General features: G+C 41.6%; 1 protein-coding gene across 3 annotated transcripts in view; it reads right to left on the bottom strand.

The window, feature by feature from the left end:
• Nucleotides 1–24,176, bottom strand: part of LOC120540236 (filamin-B) — a 194,040-nt gene that overhangs the window by 63,085 nt on the left and 106,779 nt on the right. For all 3 annotated transcript variants that reach the window (XM_039770802.1, XM_039770799.1, XM_039770801.1), the window contains exons 12-20: nt 21,535–21,728; nt 18,619–18,732; nt 13,760–13,904; nt 12,891–13,013; nt 8,706–8,866; nt 5,026–5,116; nt 3,820–3,989; nt 3,473–3,590; nt 1,687–1,949 (exon numbers count right to left, since the gene is read on the bottom strand). In XM_039770802.1, the coding sequence (XP_039626736.1) occupies nt 1,687–1,949; nt 3,473–3,590; nt 3,820–3,989; nt 5,026–5,116; nt 8,706–8,866; nt 12,891–13,013; nt 13,760–13,904; nt 18,619–18,732; nt 21,535–21,728 (1,379 nt within the window). The remainder of the gene's footprint in view (nt 1–1,686; nt 1,950–3,472; nt 3,591–3,819; nt 3,990–5,025; nt 5,117–8,705; nt 8,867–12,890; nt 13,014–13,759; nt 13,905–18,618; nt 18,733–21,534; nt 21,729–24,176) is intronic.

Raw genomic sequence — 24,176 nt, 5'->3', positions numbered from 1 at the left:
TACTGGGTCCAGTAAATTCTTACTTGAATGTCCAGCTGACGTGCTAATGTATACTATATTCAAACAAAAAATCATTTCTGTTTTCTAAGCTCACTTTTTAAGTGTATAAGGTTACAGAGAGAGATTATTCTAACAGTAACAGTCAGAATGTAAGAAAATGGCAAAAAGGTTGCCAGTCCATCACTCAGCAGCAATTTATAGACAACACTCAATCTTACAGCAAGTCTTTGGGCAATGGGAGAAAGAGAGAGAGCGCCACCTTGGAAAACCACAGCAAAGTCCAAACAAAAGTGATTCCAAGTGCGGGAAACTCCTAAAATGATTCTTTTTTTCCCCAAAATAAAAATGGAACATGTTCAAGGTTCCACTGGTGTTCATCAGCCAAGACTGCACTGTTATACTGACAAGAAACAAAAGGTAAAACAACTAAAAAACCCAAAGCACATCAAAAGAATTAAAGGAACAACAATGAGCCGAGACGAGAAAATCCATCAGAAGCTACCTTCAGCCACTGCAGGACAAGTCAAGTCCAGCCAAGTTGGGGAGCATGCACTGGTACAGCGCGTTGCCGCACCCACTACACATCGAAACAGCTCGGGATCCCAGTTGGCAACCCCCTAGGCAGACATGTGGTCCAGTCCCACCCTCCGGAAATGACCCTCTATCTGCCGCAGCCAGGTGTTACGTGGGCGACCCCTTGGCCTGGTCCAGCCACTCGGGTCCCCAACAATGAGGATCTTACGTGCCGGATCACCCTCGGGGAAACATGCCACATGACCGTAGTACCATAACCGACGCTCCCTCACAATGCAGGTCATGTGCCTCATTTGGGACTCCATGAGCAACACAAAGTCAAACCAACGGGACCCAAGGATTTTCTGGAGAGACACACATGAAGGAGTCCAGTCTTCGTCTCAGGTCACTGGATAGCGTGAGAGGGGACTGGGCAGTCTAATGGTCTGGAATCCCTACAGATTTTTTTTTTTTCTCCAGCCGTCTGGAGTTATTTTTGTTTTTTTCTGTCCACCCTGGCCATTGGACCTTACTCTTATTCTAGGTTAATTAATTTTGACTAATTTTATTTTCTTACTGTGTCTTTTATTTTTCTATTCTTCATTATGTAAAGCACTTTGAGCTACTGTTTGTATGAAAATGTGCTATAGAAATAAATGTTGTTGTTGTTGTTGATGTCTCTCAACCATATAGCAAGACGGGAAGCACCAGGACTCTAAAGACTTGGACCTTCGTTCTTTTACAGAGATATCATGAGCGCCACACACCCCTGTCTAGTGACCTCATGACCCCCCAAGTAGCATCCATATAGCACTAGTAACACCAGGCCAATTCACAGTCATGAATTAACCCGTCCAGCACATCTTCAGAATGCTGAAGGAAACAAAAATTTCCAGAGAAAAGAAAAACCATAAGAACACAAGGACGATATTGCAGGGCAAACGATAAATAATTAATTGAAAATAAGAATGAAAACAGACTGCTAAAACAGTGGGCTTCTCCAGCACGCAATACAAAGACAAAGTCCTTATTTAAACTATTATGGGGCCAAATCTTTAGAGACCATCAGTGGTATAGACACATTAAGCCTACATTATATAGAAGCACAATTACAGAAAACCATATTAAAGCAAATAATGTGATTTGAAAATAAATTGATAAAAATCTGAGTACCTTGGACGGATCTGGAGGAAGTGTGGCTTCCATGTAAAATGGGCTTCCCAAAATTGGATTTCCATCATAGCTGACATCCAAACTATAAGGACCTTCTTCGTTGGGTGTATACTTGACCACAGTACTATCGCCAGTTGGCGTGGGGCACAGTTCAAAGGGAACAGGCTTATTAGAAGGGCTGGCAATCCTCACCTCCAGGGCACCCTGCCCTCCAGCTCCTGCTGTATTGACAGTAAATTCCTGGCCTGTCCCAACTTCAGTTCCTGTTGAAAGAGTAAACACACATCTCACAGATAATTGCACCACACTGTCACTTCTATATCTGACATCTTCATTAGTATCTTTTTACTAGGGCGGCACGGTGGCGCAGTGGTAGTGCTGCTTCCTTGCAGTAAGACAACAACAACAATATTTATTTATATAGCACATTTTCATACAAAGGAGACTCGTGTTCGCTTCCCGGGTCCTCCCTGTGTGGAGTTTGCATGTTCTCCCCGTGTCTGCGTGGGTTTCCTCCCACAGTCCAAAGACATGCAGGTTAGGTGCATTGGCGATTCTAAATTGGCCCTAGTGTGTGTGTGTGTGCCCTGCGGTGGGCTGGCGCCTTGTCCAGGGTTTGTTTCCTGACTTGCACCCTGTGTTGGCTGGGATTGGCTCCAGCAGACCCCCCGTGACCCTGTAATTAGGATACAGCAGGATGAATAATGGATGGATGGATGGATGAGAGGGAGGTATTAAGCTGATGACAGTTCTTAATGTGATCAAAAACTTCCCTCACTACGTTTTACTGAGATGTTAATTATTAGCATTACAGCCTGTATAAAATAAGTTGCTTGATATTTTTGTTCTTTAACATCAGATGATTTGGATGATTAATGAGATGAGTTTTTTTCTTCTTAATAACGTTACGTCAAAAGTCAGTGTCACAAATAACAGTTAAGGCCTCACTGTTGGGAGGGAACTCTTCACAACTTTTGCTTGAAAACAAAGCCCATTGTTACAGCTTTAGTGACTAGCGGCTTGTACCTGCTTAGGAGTTCACCTTCAGCAAACCACTTCTCTTATGTGTGGAGTCAATGCTGCTGGAACTTTCACACTTTGGTGGCAAGAGCTTGTGAGATATGGCCGGCCGTTCATCCCGGCCAATACCCCCACGCTGCTAGATGGAGCCCTTCCGGCAGCATGAAGGTGCCCCGAATTCCAGCCGGGCATCATGGACATTGGAGATATCCTTCACAGCCCTGCTGGATACCATGGGGGCCAGAAGGGGACGCTGCAGGAAGACTTTTATTTGCCCTATAACCCGGAAGTATGTCCTGGTCACAGGGACGGAGGAAATGACGTACTTCTGGGATGAAGAAAAGAAGAGTTTTGATCTGACCCGGAAGTGATAAGAGTCACATGGACCTTTGGGGAATCGGAAGCACTTCCGGGTCAGGGAATATAAAAGGACTGTGGGAGATCCCAACAGTTGAGCCGAGTTGGGAGGAAGGGTGACTGAGCTGCTAGGAGGTGTGGAGAATTGGATTATTGTTGAGAATATTCAGGAATAGTGGAGGTGCTTTATGCACTAATTAATAATAATAAAGTCAATATTTGGACTTTTATCTGGTGTCTGGCGTCTGACCTGAGGGTTCAAGAGGACGGCAGCGCCCCTATCTGTCACAGGCTATAATTCCTTTAAAAGCCATTAATATTATGGAGTGCCGCAGTTTCCTCGGCACACGATTTCATTTCACCATTTTGTTTAGAAAAACAAGGAAAATAATAAAAGGGTTCAACTCACTGCTTTCCAGACCACTCACTGTAACCCTGCTCAGATTCAGGGGCGCTGCCACATTTAGACTGAAGGGACTCTTTGGAATTGAATCTCCGCCATACAGCACAGCCACATCTAAATTACCCTGGAGGAAAGGAAATAAAATCAGAGCTCAAGAATCCAAATTATAGAACAGGAATAATAGCTGCAGAAGAGGATAAAACCAGAGGTGACAAACACAACAAGATAGCTGAAGGGGAAGTAAAAGTGTAAATAGGTCAAGTGGGGGAAAGGAAATCTGGAGGTGGGCTACCACAGAGTTTTAGCAGAGAAATTGTCGGTACAGCTGCCATCTTGCTGACGATATTTCTTACCTGCTGCAGGGGGGTGTACTTGACTGTGTATGAATAATCGTAATTGTCAATGATGTCAAAATCCTGAACTGCATCTCCTTTGGAAGGGCTGTTAAACTTAACATCCAGGGGGGCTTTCCCTGCTCCTTTAGTAAAAACGGTAAAATGAGTTGGCTTCCCACTTTCCAAACCTGCAAGGCAAAGAGACAAGGCCATAAATTAAGTGCATTAGTTATTTATTTACAATGGTAAGTCTCAAATCTGGAATAAGAAAATAAATTAGACATGGAAACCCAAATTACAACAAATTCATTTCGTCAGATTTCGTACAGTTATAAATGCACGTGTCTTTTATTTACCATATTATTATGCACCTTCACACGTTTTTTTGATTTGTGAAAGGTAACAAAATGAGGGACACAGAGGTAGGAGTGCTGCACTTATTGTCATTTTACTTTGTGTTCTTGAATTTTATTTCCATGCATTTCAACCATGTACTGTCCTTCTTAGGAGAAAATCAGTATTGCAGCGAGGCAGAATCTATACAGACATCAACAGGGTGGCGCATGAAAAACCGAACCGTCTCCAACCGGCTGGCTCGAGCTCTTAAATAGGCGGGTGCCATCAGCAAAGAGCACTTGGCATCTGGTGTGCAGTATCTGCTACACGGATCATAAGTCCCATATTTTTTGAGTCAACACGAAACTTTGAGGAATTTTTGCACACAATTGACCCCGAAGAACACGGGTACGCCGTCTTTCAACAAGATGGAGTGACATGTCGCACTTCTCGCGAGTCACTTTCTCGAATTCACAACGTCTTCACAGAGGAACGAACTGTCAGAAAAGGTTTATGGCCACCAAGATCACCAGACCTATCCACTTGCGACTTTTACCTGTGGGGCAATCTGAAGGGAAAAGTGTATGTCAATAATCCAAAGACATTAGAGGAACTGAAGGACAATATTTGGAGTGAAATTGGAAAAAATTGAAGCTGCTGAGCTGTATCGCGTCTATAATAATATGGTGTGGCGTGCAGAAAAGTGTATTGACGCACAAGGAAATCATTCCCAGCACCTCCTCTAACCAGTAAGTACAGATTTTTGTATTGCATATTTTTCGTTCCGTGTACGGGCTAAGAAGCGTATGTCGACATTGGAGCCGGAGGTGGGTCGGTTTTTCGTGCGCCACCCTGTATAAAGCATGATGCATTTGTGAGAATTCTTACCACGTTTGTTCAATCCTGGACCTTCTGCTTTTACTTTACTGGCATCATGTGATGGTTCTACTTTAACATCAAAAGGACTGGTTGGAATTTCCTAAGAAAAGAAACACACAACTTATAGAAACTTACAGCACTAACAAAAAAATTTAGATTATATGTGCCAAGGAGTATTTATATATTCCCACCAGTAGGGTTTCAATGACAGTTATCACAGAAAATCAGCCAAGTCTTGATGACTGACTAACTTTTTAATCTCTCCCTTCGTCCACTTTAATGGAAACATTTTCTCACCCATTATCACATTTCATCTGCACTGACTTTGTTCCCTCCTTCCCCTCCTATACTTGTTTACCTGCTTTTGCCTTTTCAGTTGCACACCTCATAAAGGCTATATCGCTGAAATATTTTGTTTTATACCCTTTTTTCCGTTCCAACACAGAAATAACCTTTAACCCTTTTTTTCCTTTGTGGGTGTGCATTGACACTGCCCTCAGGGGAGGCTCTAGGCTCGTGGTGGCCCTGGGCAGAGAAAGAATCGGTGGCCCGCCAATGTCAATATGGTATCCTATGCACGGAGGATGGCCATATCTGTTTCGGACACTGCATAGCCGCCTCATGTTCATGACACAAGCGTTTAACTTATGATAAAGTTCAGGATTGCTCCTTGCTGTGACGCAATGAAAGCCTCCTGAGCCGCCTTTCTCTTTCGTTTCGAATAACCAGATTCGTGTACTCGAAATCTCTTCATTTTGCTTTGAATGGGTGTGCGAATGTCTTGTGTCCCCTTTCCGAGTTCCGACCAGATATTCACATTATTGCACTAACACTAATACTTTATTAAAACTAGGTGAAACATTAACTTGTAAGACGACTCGCCTACGTGCACTAGCTTCGCTTCAGCTGTCAGCTGTGTCGTTATTTTCTCTTTCTGTTTTATATTCAATATATATTGGCGTGGCGGCCCTTGGGATTTGGCGGCCCTGTGCAGGTGCACAGTTTGCACATGCCTAAGGCCGCCCCCTGCTGCCCTTCACTAACTCCATCGGATTTCACTTATGGCGACTTACGACACTCTACGTTACTCATTTTCTTCTTCTCTTACCTCACTGCCTTCCTCTCTTATCAAACCGACATTCAGCCTTTTAACTGCCATCTTTAAAACTGCCTAACCTTCAAGTTTTTCTGTACAGGTGATGACGCCCTTACAGGATTCTACCCAAAGGATTCTGCCTAAAATTCAGCCCATCACCCTTGTAGTCTGCCACATGCCAGAACAATATGAAGAGCACCCATTTCTGATTTTCCTGTAAACTCGTGCTCTCCATTCCCTTAATCACAGATGGACCTGTCAAGGAAGCCAAGAGCCATCTGCATTGCAATGCTCCTCAACATTTTTCTTTCCTCAACAACCACATTAGAACTTTGAATTCCAGGCCCTATGGCTTCCTCAACAAAAATAAGGACTGCAAACTCAACTGCTTATTAAAACACAAGCCAAAGAAGGAAACTTCCTCCATTCTCTCCAGCAGGATGAACAATCACTACTCAGCAAAAATACGTCTTTCATTCCAGTGCCAAAAATGTTGGCTAATCCTGAAGTGTACATTGACCTTAACTGCTTTTAGAACAGGATTTGTCTCGCGGCACATTTTGCAAGAGAAACCAACATTGTGAGAGGAAGTGATCCTCCTGTCTGTGGAGCCATTCAGCTTCATTAGTTTCTGGACATTTCGCATCGGATGATATTTTCATCAATCAGTGCTATTTCACTACCACCATTTTCTATATATGTTTCTACGTATCATTATGAATGCAGTATTATATTGTTTGTTTTGCATTGAATTGTTATGCTATAAAGTTCTGACGTACAGGGTGAGTCAAAATTATGGTAATGGTGGAAACAATTTATTCACAAAACATACTTCATTTGTGCAAGATGATTTACAGGAATGTCTCAACCTGTTCGCCATCACGTTCAGCACATGGACCATATGTGGCACATAAATTGTATACAAGTATATACATAGCAGTGCCATTAATGTTAACATAATTTTGACTCACCCTGCATTTATGCGGACTGGCCAGGTGAAACATTGAGAAGGTTCTTAGTTTCCATAGATTTCAACAAAACACCTTCTAGTTGGTAACTGAGTGGTTTATTACCAAATAATATCTTAAAAGTTTCAAAAAGTGTTACCGCACTCAGGGATTTGAGAACTTCAGTATAAATGAACCCCAGACACGCTGAAGGACCACCACCTCTGACCCGCTCAGCCCTGGGACTTCTGAATAGCTTAGCTGTCCTTTGTATCAACTACCCCACCTTGTTGTGGTTTCAAGGTGGCACTGTGAACAGAAAGACCTTTCCACAGTGTGATTCCCATGTTTGCTGACATTCTCTTAACATGCCAAGGATGTGCCAGGTTGACTAACTGGTAGTTATGAACTGGAGGTGTAAGAAACTGTGAGGGGTTTCACTTAAGAAACATAAGTAAAGTTAGACCTCTTATATCACTGAAAGATGCTGAGAAATTAGTTCACGCGTTTGTTTTCAGTCGACTAGATTACTGTAACGCACTCCTCTCAGGACTACCCAAAAAAGATATAAATCGTTTGCAACGAGTGCAGAATGCAGCTGCTAGAATCCTAACTAGGAAAAGAAAATCTGAGCACATCACACCAGTCTTAGCGTCACTACACTGGTTACCTGTGTCATTCAGAATTGACTTTAAAATTCTGCTTATGGTTTATAAAGCCTTAAATAATCTCGCTCCATCTTATATATCAGAGTGTCTGACATCTTATATTCAAAATCGTAACCTCAGATCCTCAAATGAGCGTCTCCTTAGAATTCCAAGAACAAAACTTAAAAGAAGTGGTGAGGCGGGCGGGCGGCCTTCTGCTGCTGTGCACCTAAAATCTGGAATAGCCTGCCAATAGGAATTCACTACAGTAGAGCAGTTTAAAACACTGCTGAAAACACATTACTGTAACATGGCCTTTTTATAACTTCATTTTAATCGTAATTTAACTTAATCCTGATACTCTGTATGTTCAATTCATCATAATAACTATTCATGGTGGCTCTAAAATCGGTACTGACCCCTACTCTCTTTTCTGTTTCTTTTTCCGGTTTCTTTGTGGTGGTGGCCTGCGCCACCTCCACCTACTCAAAGCTTCATGAGGCTCCAACAATGATGGATGGATTAAAAGGAAGAAGTCTACGTGACCATCATCATCATCAAGCCCTTCCTTGAGAATCCTAAATCCAAAGAGGACTGTTTCATTTATGTTAGGTAGATTGCCCAGAGGGGACTGGTCAGGTGGTCTCATGGTCTGGAATCCCTACAGATTTTATTTTTTTCCCCCCTGGCCATTGAACCTTACTCTTATTCGATGTTAATGTTGATTTCATTTTTCTATTCTTTAATATGTAAAGCACTTTGAGCTACTGTTTGTATGAAAATGTGCTATAGAAATAAATGTTGTTGTTGTTGTTGTTGAGGGGTGGTTCCTGCCTTGAACCTGCTCCCACCATGATGCTGTATTGGAATGAGCAGCCTTGTACAGTAAATGGATGATAGGTGCGTGAATGCAATGTCTGCTTTACTATCATGGTATCAAGTGAAAAGATTTAGATGCATACCGTATGCCACCAGAGATAAACTGAAGAGGTTTCTTACCACACCAGCAAAAAGCACTTTGATGGTATACAAGCCAGCAGCTTGTGGAACATACTTCACAGTGATCGTGTCATTAGCATTAGGGATGATGTCAAAGCCGATGTCTTCTTCTGTATCACTGATTACATGGGGACCACACTTGATCCCAACACTGACATCACCTGAAATAATAATAATTAAAAAAGAAGTTAGAATAGTGCATCTCCTCAGTGCTGATGAGCCCAGTTTTAGCTTAAAGGTGAAGCAAGTTGGAGAAGGCAGAGCTCAGATGTCATTTTAGATATAAAAACAAAAAACATTTATTATCCAACACAGTTCTGAATTTTTTCTGCATAGCTCATACAATTTAATGTACCAAGCCTACAAATCAAAACTCAAGTACAGACTGACTACTGTTAAGTTTCATATGGGGAGTTTGATTCCTGCTGCGCCAGTCTAAACACCATAAGAGCGTAGATCCAATTGTTCTTATTCAACCTACTCTGTACTGAGCATAATGAAATACAAACTTGTGGACTCTAAACATGCTGTGGAGCAAAGCAAAAAGAAAGCAAAACGCATCTCTCTCTTGTGAAGAGACGCGATCTTTGGAAGACTGACAGAGAGACACTTTCACGTCCCGCGAGACGGACAAGTCACATCATACTTACAACTTTTAGAAGCAAGTCCCGTGATACACATGCAGAGCAGGTTAGAGATAATAAAAGTAGGAAAATTCAAAAGTCTCAAAATATAAAATGAGAGTAAAGCTCACATTAGCGTAAACAAACAGAAAATATTACTCGATGAAATAACAAAACAGCAAAAAAGAGATCGAATAGTGTTTGAGGATGTCTGGGGGACAAGAGAGACAAGGAAGTGAGACTAAAGGACAGCTGCTGTACAGGCTTTTAAACGTTCGAAGTGCCGCACGAGATACAGATCACACGGCACGGTGGCAGCAGCAGCAGGCCAACAGTTGATCGAGCAAAGAGGAGGTTAAAAAAAAAAACCAAAACTATTTGTTTGTAACGGTCAAATGGAATATGGATATGTACCTGTAAGTTTGTACCTTTTCCCATACCTGGTTTTGTGGTATGCCTTTATGTTTAGGGCCGGCCGTTTATACAGAGGGAGGGGAGCACCTGGCTTGGAGGGCCAACAGACTGTACGGGGAGGAGCTATCCGAATGTAAATAGGTGGCGGGAAAAAAGGGAAGAGAAGGAGCTAGGAGAGAAAAGGAGGCCATAACAGAAAAAGGCACGAGGGAAAGGATTAACACCTCTTGGATATCGTCAGGTGAACCCGGTTCATTTCCAAGCAAATTATTTTTTCTTTCGGGAGGAAGGAATACGGGAGAGGACTTGACGGGCCAGCACAAGGAACTGTTAATCAGAACGTTTCCCGGAACAAGAGATTTGGTCGGCTTCTCATTCCCCACTACAGACTGAGCTCAACGCTCCGTACAGGTAAGATTTAAAAGACTATAAATCCATTGGTTTTTTGTTGTGTTTCCATTTGTTCAAGTCTTTATTAGTAATGTATGTTTTCAAGTGTTGGTGTTATGATTTGTGTGGTGAAGGGAAGCGCTGCAGCGCGATATTATGTATATAAGGTTTTTTGTTGTTACAGTGATCCTATATATTGTCTGCCAATAATCATTTTTGCTTGATCCTGCTTTCTCTGGTGTATCTCTAGAATTGAAGTGGTGAAGTAGGAAAGTAGTGTTGGTCACTCGCGCCCCGGATTATTTGTTTTCTTTTTCTTTTTGCTGCCTCTCAAATAGGGCAGCGTGTATTATAATCGTGCCGGTTCTGAGAGCGGTACATGTTTCCCATTGTATCGCCGTTTAAGAGGGGGTGTCGGAGGAGCGGCCGCGTCTCCTTGGGGTGCATTCAGCCCCCCCTCTTCACATCTGCATGTAGCCATAGAGTAAAGATCGCATTACCGCAAACAAACGGAAAACATTACTCGGTGAAATAACGGAACAACGAAAAGAGATCGGATAGTGTTTCAGGATGTCTGGGGGAGAAGAGAGACAATGCAGTGAAGACTAAAGGACAGGTGCTGTACAGGCTTTTAAACGTTCGAAGTACCGCACGATATGCAGATCATGCGGTACGGCAGCAGCAGCAAGCCAGCAGCTGATCGAGCAAAGAGGAGGTAGAAAAAAACCAACTGTTATTTGTTTCCCATTGTATCACCGTTTAAGAGGGGCATTCAGCCCCCCTCTTTACAACCGCATGTAGCCGTAGAGTAAAGATCGCATTAGCGCAAACAAATGGAAAACATTACTCTGTGAAATAACGGAACAGTGAAAAGAGATCGGATAGTGTTTGAAGATGTCTGGGGGAGAAGAGAGACAAGGCACTGACTTTTAAATGTTCAAAGTGCTGCACAAGATCACGCGGCATGGCAGCAGCAGCAAGCCAGCAGTTGACTGAGCAAAGAGGAGGTAAAAAAAAAAAAAAACCCTATTTGTTTCCCATTGTATCATCGTTTAAGAGGGGGTGTCGGAGGAATGGCCACATCTCGTTGAAGTTCGTTTAGGCCCCCTTTTTACAATGGCTTGTAGCGCTGGGTAGTGCTGGATAAGGGGTTGGCAAGTGAAGCGAGCAGGGGGCAAAATCCCCTAGTTTTTAAAAAATTAAAAATAAAGACAGTTAATTAAATAAATATTCTGTAATCAGTGCTGACACTATGGCTCAAAATTGAAACTGCATGCAAAATAGCACTATTTGTTTTTGAATGGCTTACCCTGATCACACTCAATATTCCTCTGTCCAGTGTGCCCCAGTGACAACAACTATTAGAGACAAAGTAGACAAATGCAATGACAGCCACCGCACACATCAATATGTTTAAGTTGCAGAGGTTATAAAAGTCCAATGATGCTGGCAAACTGCGCGCTGTGCAATTATTTATCATCGGTCTAACAAGACTTATTCCAACCTGAACAGATCTGGCAGCACTGTAAAGATTTATGTTTTTTGATTTCTTTAGTGCCTTTAATACCATCCAGACACCCCTGCTAAGAAGTAAACTCAGAGATGTGCATGTGGACTAACCTGTGACCTGTTATCGATTGTCATTAGATCATTTGGATAGCCTCTGACACTGTTATTTGAACTGAGGCTCTGCTGTATGCACTAATGTGTCATCTCCTATTTGAAGCAAACGACTCACATTTAAATCCTCGATCTGTCTAAATGGCCACCCCCCAATGCACATCTTTTCAGTTTTAAATAACCTATATCCACTTCTCCTTTCCGTCTCTCACCCAGCCAGTTTTACAAGTTACTACTAAACAGCAGGAACAGAACGCATACAATATGGTGGTGGCCTTTGGCAGAATTGTGCCTTCTATGTAACAATCTTGACATTTGCTTTATTTTCAGCTTGTGCTGAGCAGCCAAAGTTTATGTCAAGCTCAAAAGTTTCTGGCATAACCAGTTATGATTACCACAAACAGCTGGATCAGAAACTCAGTTGCGTTGATTTACTTGCTGAGCGCTCCAGAATGCATATTTCAGATATGGCAGAGTGGTAGTCAGAGGAAGTGTAACATACTTGCTAGGAAACAGAACTGCCCAGCTGCTGGCATGCAAGTGTGAAGTAGTCAATAGTAAAAAGGAATAATAAGAATTCTTTGCATTTATATAGCGCTTTTCTCACTACTCGAAGTGCTCAGCAATTGCAGGTTATGGGCCTCGCTCAAGGGCACAACAGAGCAGAGTCCCTTTTGGCATTTACGGGATTCGAACTGGCAACCGCAGATCCCTAGCCTCAGAGCCATGATCTGGCATGATCTGACACACCTTGTGCCGTCAAGTAGGTCTTGAATGTCATGAAACCTAGACATCATTTTGGGTTTGGTGAGACAGTAACACTACAATAGGCATTTTATTTAGAATCAACTGCCTGCTTCTGAGACACTCAAGCTACTGTCTTCATATTCAGCAGGGAGAAGATGGCATAAGAGTGCCTTTACACTGTTACTTATATTTTCTTCACATTATTGTAAAAGTCAGTTGTTCTGTATTTTGTTTTTTCACCTCTCATATTTCCTATCCATTTAAAACCTTAATTTACTTGTTTGAAATGCCACCATAAACTGAATCTGACCTGAACTGGCAAGGCTGACCTAAAACCTGCGTACTTCTTCACCCTTTGGTTACTCACACTGCGGTACCCTTATATACATACCTTCACCTGCTTCAGTGCAGTCCACTGTGAAAAGTGTGGGCTCATTGGCCTTCAGGCCAGAGCGCTTCACCCCTGGACCAGACACTCTGACATTCTGAGGATAGCTCCCTTTACCAACATTGAGACAAGAGGTGCTAGTGTGAATGTGCATCGCATGGGTGAAAGAATGGAGATGAGACAAGAGGTGCTAGTGTGAATGTGCATCGCATGGGTGAAAGAATGGAAGGATTCTACATTCAGTAAGAAATACAAAGGAGCAAGCAATGGATACAAAATTGTGATAGATAGATAGATAGATAGATAGATAGATAGATAGATAGATAGATAGATAGATAGATAGATAGATAGATAGATAGATAGATAGATAGATAGATAGATAGATAGATAGATAGATAGATAGATAGATAGTGTAGTTGGCACTATATAATAGAGATAGATAGATAGATAGATAGATAGATAGATAGATAGATAGATAGGCACTATGATAGATAGAGATAGATAGATAGATAGATAGATAGATAGATAGATAGATAGATAGATAGATAGATAGATAGATAGATAAGATAGATAGATAGATAGATAGATAGATAGATAGATAGATAGATAGATAGATATGAAAGGCACTATGTAATAGAGATAGATAGATAGATAGATAGAAAGATACTTTATTAATCCCAAGTAGTAGATTTAGCTGCTTCTCGGTCCATTCTGGACTACTTCTTTTTTAGTTGAGTAGATTCAACCCACTATTCACTTAAACTAACTTGTACACAAGCTGCACAACACCCACTCCATGTGTTGATGAAGCCAGCAGGAGACGTCTTTTTTTCCATTAGCTAAATTATGTCAAAAATGGTTGGATTTCTGTACCCTGAATGGACTGCTTGGCACATTCACTCCACCCCAGGCGACAGCTATTGTGTGCTTGATTGGAACAATAGGAGTATAAGAACAGTCAAAGGTCCCATCTCCTCGCTCATTCACCTGGACATCTACAGGCGACCCTTCCACATTCTGTCAGAAAAAGAAAAATGGCAAATATCAGCACCAGAAAATAAAAAAACAATTCAGGATCAAATTTCCCGTTCTTTACCCAATCAAGACAAAACTTGCCATGAAAAGCGTTATATCAAAAAAAGTCTGATTGATTACCTGGCTCTCATGGAAAAGCTACTTATAACTATGCTTTTTTTTTTTTTGGAAAGGTACTGTATAAAATAAATACAAATTATTCTCTCTATATACTGTATATAACACGTGTTTGCTACTAGGAATGCTTCTTATTATACAGTGTTAATCCTAAAAGCCAGTAATAAAATAAAGCCTGCCTAATTATTTCCAACACCCGGCTCCCAGCAGACTTGACTCATGTGAACAGTACCAGGAGTCAAAGGTAATTATTTAAAACAGACGTTCAGACTCTCTAAACTAAATAAGTACACTAAACTAGGTGTCCTGCTAGGGGTAGACAGATTAACACAAGGAGCATTGCAGGCTGTAAACTAAGTTAACAATAAACTGCTGGTGCAGCCGTGAGGCAGCATTATGTTATATTATAGCCAGGTTATGTTCCCTGGCTTCTGTTTATTTTCCCTTTTCTGTATCTTCTTTGCTTATTTTATTAAAATGTTATTTTTCAAATGTTTATTGTAAGTACGTATTTTTGTGTTCTTTATTTACTTTTTTTTGGGGGGCAGAGTGGTGGCTCTGAGGTAGGGATCTGCACTGGCAATCAGAAGGTTGCCGGTTTGAATCCCATAAAATGCCAAAAGGGTCTCTGCTCTGTTGGGCCCTTGAGCCAAGGCCCTTAACCTGCAATTGTTCCGTCCTGAGTATGACGTTAATCTGCATCCATTCCTGCATGAAGGCCCTCCAACCTGCAGGGAAAAACTTGGAGGTTGGTGGCAGAATTGGCACTCCAGCCACCAGAAAAAAAAAAACTGAACTGGTGTGGTGCTGAGGTGTCACCCATTGCATGGCTGCACTCGGGTCCTAATCTGGGATCCTGGTTTGGTTTGTCGTGTGGTGGGTGCGGCAATGCGCTGTATCAGCGTCTGCTCCTAACCTCCTCCTGTGTTCCTTATAATTTGTGAGGAGAACTCCCAAGAGATTTTGCCTTACAAATGTCATTGTTGAATGACTGCCCTCAGCTTTTATATTCTGAAGTTGACAGTAGACCTTTCAGTCTGTTTGTTAACATTCACCGAGTACAGGTATTTCTATGTATTGACTTTTCTGTCTTATTGGATGTTTTTTGCTTTGCCCTTGGGTTTTCATCTTTGGATTAGTATTGGGACTTGTTTGCTCTACATTGGTTTTTAAGGCAAATCGTTTTTGCCCTATTTGCCATTTTTTGTTTTTTTTTTACTGCTTCTTAATAATTTTGTGCATTTATAAAGATAGTTTGAGAGCCACTGTGTTACATTCTCTAAGATAAAGCCAGTCTACTATATATATATATATATATATATATATGTACAGTACAGGCCAAATGTTTGGACACACCTTCTCAATTAATGTGTTTTCTTTATTTTCATGACCATTTACATTGGTAGATTCTCACTAAAGGCATCAAAACTATGAATGAACACATGTGGAGTTATGTACAAAAAAAGGTGAAATAACTGAAACCATGTTTTATATTCTAGTTTCTTCAAAATAGCCACCCTTTGCTCTGATTACTGCTTTGCACACACTTGGCATTCTCTCAATGAGCTTCAACAGGCAGTCACTTGAAATAAAACCTTTTTTTGTTAAGTACATAACTCCACATGTGTTCATTCATAGTTTTGATGCCTTCAGTGAGAATCTACCAATGTAAATGGTCATGAAAATAAAGAAAACACATTGAATGAGGAGGTGTGGCCAAACTTTTGGCCTGTACTGTGTATGTATGTATGTATGTATGTATATATATATATATATATACAGTATATATATATATACATATATATATACATATATATATATATACATATATATATATATATATATATATATATACATATATATATACATATATATACATATATATATATATAGTGGTACCGGTGGGCTTGTGCCTCCTCCAGACCTTGAGGGGGCAAACGCCCTGGGGGCCACGGTTACAGAGTTGGGAAGCTCGACCCTGTAGGGGCCCGTGGTTACCGCCAGTGGGCACCCCAATACCTGGAGGACCCTGGACCTCAGTATTTCCGCCACACCCGCAAGTCTTGGGGGGAAGAAGAGAGGGGACACCCGGAGTGCTTCCGGGGATGCAGCCGGCACTTCTGCCACACTGGGGCGTTTCAGTGGGAGATTGCCGGGAACACACCTGGAGCACATCCGGGTGTTTATTTAAAGGGGCTGCCTCCCTCAGAGGATGACTTGAGTCGGGTAGAAGAAGGATGAGGTCTCTAGAGGAGAGAAGGAGGTGGTCTGAAGAGAGAGAGAGAGAGAGAGAAGGCATTGTTGTGTTGGCCTCGACTGTGGGGCTTGTGAGCTGAAGAATTGTAAGAGATGGGAACCCTCAATATATGTGTGTGGGGTGATTGCGACATGTCTGCCTGTCTGTGTCCGGGTCAGGTTCTACTATATATATATATATATATATATATATATATATATATATATATATATATATATATATATATATATATATATATATATATATATATATATATATATATATATATAATCCTAAGCCTAAAAGTGCAACGATTTTATGTCACGTTTTTAGTCACGCTTTAAATCGGGCTTATTTTAAAACCTACATATATATGTTTGGTATCTTTCTTTTCAGAATTTATCGAACTTTAATGTGATGTTGTTAGATTTTCAGATTCTTATTCCATTTTTTAATTATAAACTAAAATATCAAAAAAGTTGTGGTTTTTAATATCAAGAAAAGTCTTTCACAGGAACAAACTATTAAAAAAACAATTATCTATTCATACCACCAATGTTTTTATTTAGGTGATTTAGTTAGCTGAAGGTTGAGTTACGATGACCCACTGCATACCACTTTAGTGATTTTTCCTGTTATTTAAATGAGCCATTTTTTAAAATTTGATCTATAAGAATGTCAGTTAAAATGAATGGATCATTTATTTAGTCTCTTATAAATACTCATTGGGCATAGTGGACCTCAGTTTAACGGGAATACTCCAATCGCTAAGACAGTAAATATTTTATTCTCATTTCATGATTTTTACTCTGTTAAATAATAATTAATTTTTCTTTTACATATTTATAGAATTTCATGATTTTTGACTCCAATAAATAATATATATTTTTTTTTTGTACATTTACAGATTTTACTAATATTCTGAATGCAACTGGGGCTTGCCCCCCTAGTAAATAAATAAATACTTAAGAACATTTATGTTACCATATATACTCGCGGATAAGTTCTCCTGCATATAAGTCAGTGCTTGATTTTACCGTATAATTTCTGGTATGTTTTAATGTCGTCGTATAAGTCGAATGCGGAAAACTCACCCTATTGGTCCAAGAGATTACGATATGCTAATGCCCACCTGAGAGAGTAACGACGGAGCACACGGCCTTTTTATTTCTATATATTGTGCCTACGTGACCACACGGTAAACCCAAACTATTCAGAAGCGACGTTTGCACTGCTTAGTGTTTTTTGTATCTCACACCCTTTATCGTAAGAGCATCCCTTATCTATGATGGAGCGTTCGATCAGAAGAAGATATGAAGCTGGTTTTAAATTAAACGTCATTGAAGTAGCAAAAGAAATCCGTAACTGCGCTGCTGCAACAAAATTCGATGTGTCTGAGAAACTGATGTGAGATTGGACGAGGCAAGAAGATGTTTAAAAAAATATATATATATTTTAAATTTAAGTGTCGCATTTTTGAGCGAGTGTATAAGTCGGGGTCTGATTTTATGATCAATTTTTCGGGTGTCAAGACCAGACTTATACGTGAGTATATATGGTGTGTTGAATGCCGAGTAGGGGCTGGGCCGCCTTTATTTCCTTGGAACCTGTGACACCTGACCTTATCACTGGACTTTTGAAAAAATAATTCTACATTTTAAAATCATATTTCTCTTAATTCTATATTTACCTTATGTAAGTGTGCATTTTTTGTAAAGTATTTATTCATTATTATTCTTATGTAATTAGTTTTTTCTTTGCTTGTAACTATTTCTTTGACATCTTGCACAGCACTTTGAGATACATCCTTTGTATGAAAATGTGCGATTGAAATGTTATCCATCCATGCTTTGTCCAACCCGCTATATCCTAACACAGGGTCACGGGGGTCTGCTGGAGCCAATCCCAGCTAACACAGGGTGCAAGGCAAGAAACAAAACCGCGGGCAGGGCGCCATCCCACCGCAGTGAAATGTTACTGTTGTTGTTAAAGAAGTGCTTGAAACTTTGAAAGCCAGGGTCCCTTTCAGGCCTGGCAGGCCAATGCCAGTCTCTGAAGTTTGGGGTCAGGTTGCCTGCTGCAGGTCTTGTTTTTTATCAGTTTTTTTGGAAGGCCTGCACTTCTTCGCTATAGTAGTAGTGCGCTCAAATCACACCAGACAGTTTAAACAATGAAAGGAAACCAGTTAGGCCAAAAAGGCTCAAAGACAACTTGAAACTGGCTTTAAAACCTGTAAGCAATGCAGACACAAACAAAACAAAACAAAAAAAGGACTCCGCTTTGGTGGATACACAATTAAACTTTTGGTATACTTATCCCAAATCCAACTGTTATCGGTGATACCTGTGCATAAATCTTCAATGGAGCTTTCCCGGCATTCTTGGCATCCACTGTGAACTTTGCTGGAGTATGAACAATGCACCCAAGTTTCTCAAGGCCAGGCCCAAACGCTCTAACCTAAAGTAAACAACACAGCACACAGAATTACAAATACGGACGATTTTCCTCAAAAAAATCGCAACCCCAACACATTTTTAGAAATCCCTCTTTTTCTTTTTTGCTTAATCCTCTGCATACTCTGATAGTTGTGGATGTGAGAGCTGCCAATACGCTTTCTCCTTCAGTCCCACCCAATAATAAAGCATTGTGGCCAGACTGCTGCTGCCACCACCACCTCACTGCTTAGGTAACAACAGGAAATCTCCTGACAACATGTTAAAGAAATTAAGCATCTTGTGCCTTCCGTGTGCACTTCAGACCATAATCTCGCAAGGTCAGTTCTGCTTTATTCATCTTTATTCGTCTAATTAAATCAATGCTCTGTGGGACGTCCCAGGCTGCTCAAATCACCCCCCCAAACTTGGTGTTTTCTTTGCTTTGCGTTGTTTAATCAGAGCTCAGGGTTTTTTCCATTATGTAAGGGCTTTGTGCCAGTGACACCCACCAGGACGGAGTACCACAAGAATGCTGATGCTCTAAAGACACAAATCAGATAAAATAAGAGAAAAACTAGAAAAGACGCAAGTGTGATTAAGGCTGGGAGGGTCGGCCTCTGATCCACTACTGGTGGCAGTACCACCTAAGGTGTCGAACTCCAGGCCTGGTGGGCCGCAGTGGCTGCAGGTTTTCATTCTCACCCTTTTCCTAATCAGTGATCGGTTTTCACTGCTAATGAACTCCTTTTCCCTTCATTTTAATAGCCCGGTTTTTAAGGATTCACTCCAATGAGTTGATTATCTTCATTAAATGACAGCCAAACAGAAATGAGACGTGAAACGAGCCAACAGATGACCAGCTAAATTGGGCCTTCAAACTCCAACTAATTTCACTCCAGTCAATCTCTTAACGAGAAGCCAATTATTCTTGCTGTTAATTAAACCCGTTATTTAATTCCACGGCTTGTTGCTGCTCTGATCTGCCATAGCAGACATTTCTAAAACTTTCCATTTTCTGTTTTTTCTAAATGTTTTGGTGACCTGAGAGATCAACCTTACTGAGACCTTCACCTTTCTTTATTTTCAGATATTGTGAGATGGGCACCGAGGAGCTGGTCATGTGGCACCTCGTTTTTGGCGCTTTTCCACTGCATAGTACAGCACGACACGGTTCAGTTCAGCTCACTTTTGGGGGGTTTTCCACTGGGAACAGTACCTGGTACCTGGTCCTTTTTTTAGTACCACCTCAGCCGAGGTTCCAAGCGCGCCGAACCGTTACCAAAACGTGACATGTAAACTCTGCTGGTCACTGATTGGCCGGAGAAAATCGCCATTACTGCGTCACTGAACTTGCGACACGAGACACAACAGACCCGCTAGATTTTTAGCACAGCCAGCGAAGGGTCGGACGCACCATTTTGTTTTAACCAAAAATGGCTGTTTCGTGGTCTATTGAGGAAGTACAGACGTTCCTCTCGTTGGTAGCCGAGGAGCGGATCCAGCGAGAGCTGGATGGGCGACGCGGAATGAAAAAGTTTTTCAGGAGGTCGCAGGCGCTTACGATGATGTCACGGCAGTAGAGGCGGCGCAACTATAACGACACGTGAATAATCCCACCCAGTCTAAAGCGGTACTAAACTGCAGTCGAAACGCAAACCGAGCCGAACTGAGCCGAACCAAGGTGAGCTGCACTGAACCGTGCTGTGCCGTACTATGCAGTGGAAAAGCGCCAATAGGGTCTCATTATTGTTTGACTGCAAATTAAGGAAAAAGAGACAACTAAAGGGGTCTGAGCCAAGTTAATTAAAAGTAAGGCAAAAGAAATTAATTAGCAGCACAAACTAGTCACTAATGAAGAAGACGGTTAGAATGAAAACCTGCAGCATCTGCGGCCCTCCAGGACTGGAGTTCGACAAATGGTTCACAAGGTCTTTAATAATCTCTCTCCATCTTATATATCGGAGTGTCTGACACCTTATTTTCCAAATCGTAACCTTAGATCTTCAAATGGGGGTCTGCTTAGAATTCCAAGAGTGAAACTTAAAAGAAGTGGTGAGGCAGGCGGGCGGGTGGCCTTCTGCTGCTGTGCACCTAAAATATGGAATAGCTGACCAATAGGAATTCACCAGGCTGATACGGTGGAGCACTTAAACTGCTGAAGACGCATTACTTTAACATGGCCTTCTCATAACTTCATTTTAATTTAATCCTGATGCTCTGTATATTCAATTAATTATCATAATCATCAGCAAGTCATTCCATGAGAACCCTGAACACCAGGACGACGGATCATTTATGTTAGGTAGAATGCCCAGAGGGGGCTGGTCAGGTGGTCTCATGGCCTGGACCCCCTGCAGATATTTTTGGTTTTTTCTGTCCTCCCTGGCCATCGGACCTTACTTTTATTCTATGTTAATGAATTTTGTCTTATTCTAATTCTTACTTAGTCTTTTATTTGTCTTTCTTCATCATGTAAAGCACTTTGAGGTAAATTATTTGAATGAAAGTGTGCCACAGAAATAAATGTTGTTGACACCCCTGACCTACAATGTACAAAGAGGTAGAGAAATGAACGGATGGTCCTGGGGCTTTTGTAGAAGGCTCTGACTAACATCCCCTAGAAGTCTGTCGACACTGATGGCGGATGAGTAATGAGAAAAACAGCCTGTATGGGAATGCTTACAGAAGATGCTCACTGGTCAGCAGTTGATACACGTTTCAGTCAATGGTGTCTGCATTATACTTGCCAATATTGTAGCTTTTAAATGCAACATGAATGTGAGGGCTGCACATTGGCATTCTCCCTTGCAGACCAAAGGCTTGCCTTTTCTGGGTTGTACTTGTTGCTGGCTGGCTGGATTTGGACCATGAAGGGGCTGTCCTCGATATCCTCGTCATCACATGTGACATGCACTGCATACTCTCCAGCTTCTGTGGGCCAATACCTCACATTACATGAGCCATCATTTTGGTCTTCACATTCAATGGTTGCTTGAGATGGACCTTCAATAGCGAGCCCTGATTAAAAAAAAGAAATATAATAATAAGTAGATATACAAAATGCTCAATTTATCAGCGACTCTAGATGAAGATGCTGCAAAGTCTATACCAGGGGTCTCCAACACATCGCTCGCGAGCTACCGGTAGCTTGTAACCCCTTTCCAAGTAGCTCGCCAAAGGGTTTAATGAATCCCACATAAATCTGAAAACTTGCTTAGTCAAATTAGGTGTGGGCGATCTTTCCAATAAATCATATCACGATTCTTTTTAACACAAAATCACGATCCACAATCTGAATTGCAGTCTATCTTTTCAATCAAATCCGGACTCAAACTCAAATTATTTTAAATATCAAACAAAGTTGAATTCAATTGTTCTCTCGTTCGCTAGCTAAGCGGAGTTCAGGGACACGCCCCGAAGCTGGCGAGTGAGTGAGGAAAGCCCCGCCCCTCAGCCTCGGTCACGGATTTGCGTAAATAAATCGGTACCGCAAGTGAACTGTGATACATAGCGAAATGAGAGAAATCAACCGGAATGTTCAAACAAATTATAGGAAAAAAAAAATCTAAATCCGTGAAAAAGCGGACAGGCCGACAGAGAGAGATTGGATTTTATATATTAGTAAACCGTCAATATGATGTGCAGTTAAAGTCTCAACAGCATTCTCAGCATTTCTGGAGCTTAGGAGAGCCAGAAAACTAGAAGAATCAACACCAGGCAGCTCTGAAAATGTCTGTGAGCCTGATGTGAATGTCACAAAATCAAAGTTCAGACCAAGACTGACAGACGAACATTGAAATGACTCCAGAAGAGTGAACCTAAGGGGGCTCCACTCCACCATACACCTCAGTGCCAGTCATCTGACTAACTCAAAAACACATCACACGTGCGACAGGACGCGTGAATAAAGTGACACAGTGGCATGTGACAAAATGACAAATGAATAAGTCAGACCGGTGGATTTGGAATTGCATTGTTTTGTGTTGACAGCATTCATGTTTTAACTCAATAGTGTGAGATACACTAGAAAATGCACAAAGACGTGCAAAATGCACTTGCAGGTGAACTCAATATTTTGTTGTGATGTTTTAATGCAAAATGTGACTTGTGGAAACCAACTTTTTATAAATGTTCAGGCCAAACAAGTGTATGCAGTTTGTTTGGGTTGAGATAAGCGAAAGAACGAGATCGCGAATACAAGCGGCTGAAATGAGTTTCCTCCGCAGGGTGTCTGGGCTTTCCCTTAAAGATAGGGTGAGGAGCTCAGTCATCCGGGAAGGGCTCAGAGTAGAGCCACTGCTCCTCCGCATCGAGAATAGTCAGATGAGGTGGCTCGGGCATCTGATCAGGATGCCTCCTGGACGCCTCCTTGGTGAGGTGTTCCGGGCACGTCCAACCGGGAGGAGGCCCCGGGGAAGACCCAGGACACGCTGGAGGGACTATGTCTCCGGCTGGCCTGGGAACGCTTTGGGATTCTCCGGAAGAGCTGGAAGAAGTGGCGGGAGAGGGAAGTCTGGGCCTCCCTGCTTAAGCTGCTGCCCCCGCGACCCGACCTCGGATAAGCGGAAGAGGATGGATGGATGGATGGATGAAATAAGCGATGAGAATAAACGTTAGAAAACATGCGGAGCTCTCGGCCGTTTTCATTTTGTAAAAGTAGCTCTCAAGGTTGGAGACCCCGGCTCTGTACAACTTACACCTAAACCTGGTGCTGTTTCTGAGTACTGGGAGAACGAGACACAAAGCAGCAGAGTAAGTGCAAGTTAGGACACCCTCTAGTGGCCATTGAGATGAATTGGCACTTGCAAAATCAGGCCAGCTACTAGACATGCTTACAAGTGCGCAGTATTATTGAACCAAAATGTGCAAACAAATCAAGCCTACTTGACAGGACCAAACTCTGCTGCTTTGAGGTTCAATATCTTGAGGTTTATTTTCCCAGTTCCCAGTTTTTTGTTTCAAATATCCTTAGTTTTACTTCAATGTTTTACGTTTCCTTTCATTTATAATGTCAGAGCAGTATTGTCACCAGTCTTCATACTTAACTGACCTTATGCATAATAACCCTAGTCACACAGGGCCAGAGGTAAATATTACACAGAGACAACAGTGAATGAATTGAGCTCAAATGTGTGTGGAAAATTAAAATGGTTCACTGAGTGGGACATTTCTAAACCGCATAGCTCAGTATAGGGGCAGTGATTTAAACAATGTTCTTATCAATGCCTTACAACCACAAGTCTGTTGTTATCACGGATAAACCTCCCTAAAACACCCCTGCTAAACATATAAATGTGTGTTGTGTGTGAAGAGAACGTATTATATACGTTAAAAACAAGCATAACCTGCTGCAAGATGAGAAAAAACATTCTGTAAAACCAGATGTGTCTTTGGCATTCAAAGATACCACTTGTGGTAAAAGTGAACAATTTGACGCCATCAGCTGTTATGTGGTCTCCGTCACAC

The sequence above is a fragment of the Polypterus senegalus genome, chromosome 12, assembly GCF_016835505.1.
Source record: "Polypterus senegalus isolate Bchr_013 chromosome 12, ASM1683550v1, whole genome shotgun sequence".
Classification (NCBI taxonomy): Eukaryota; Metazoa; Chordata; class Cladistia; order Polypteriformes; family Polypteridae; genus Polypterus; species Polypterus senegalus.
Note: the sequence above shows the minus strand (reverse complement) of the source record. Positions and strands in the feature narration are given on the sequence as shown.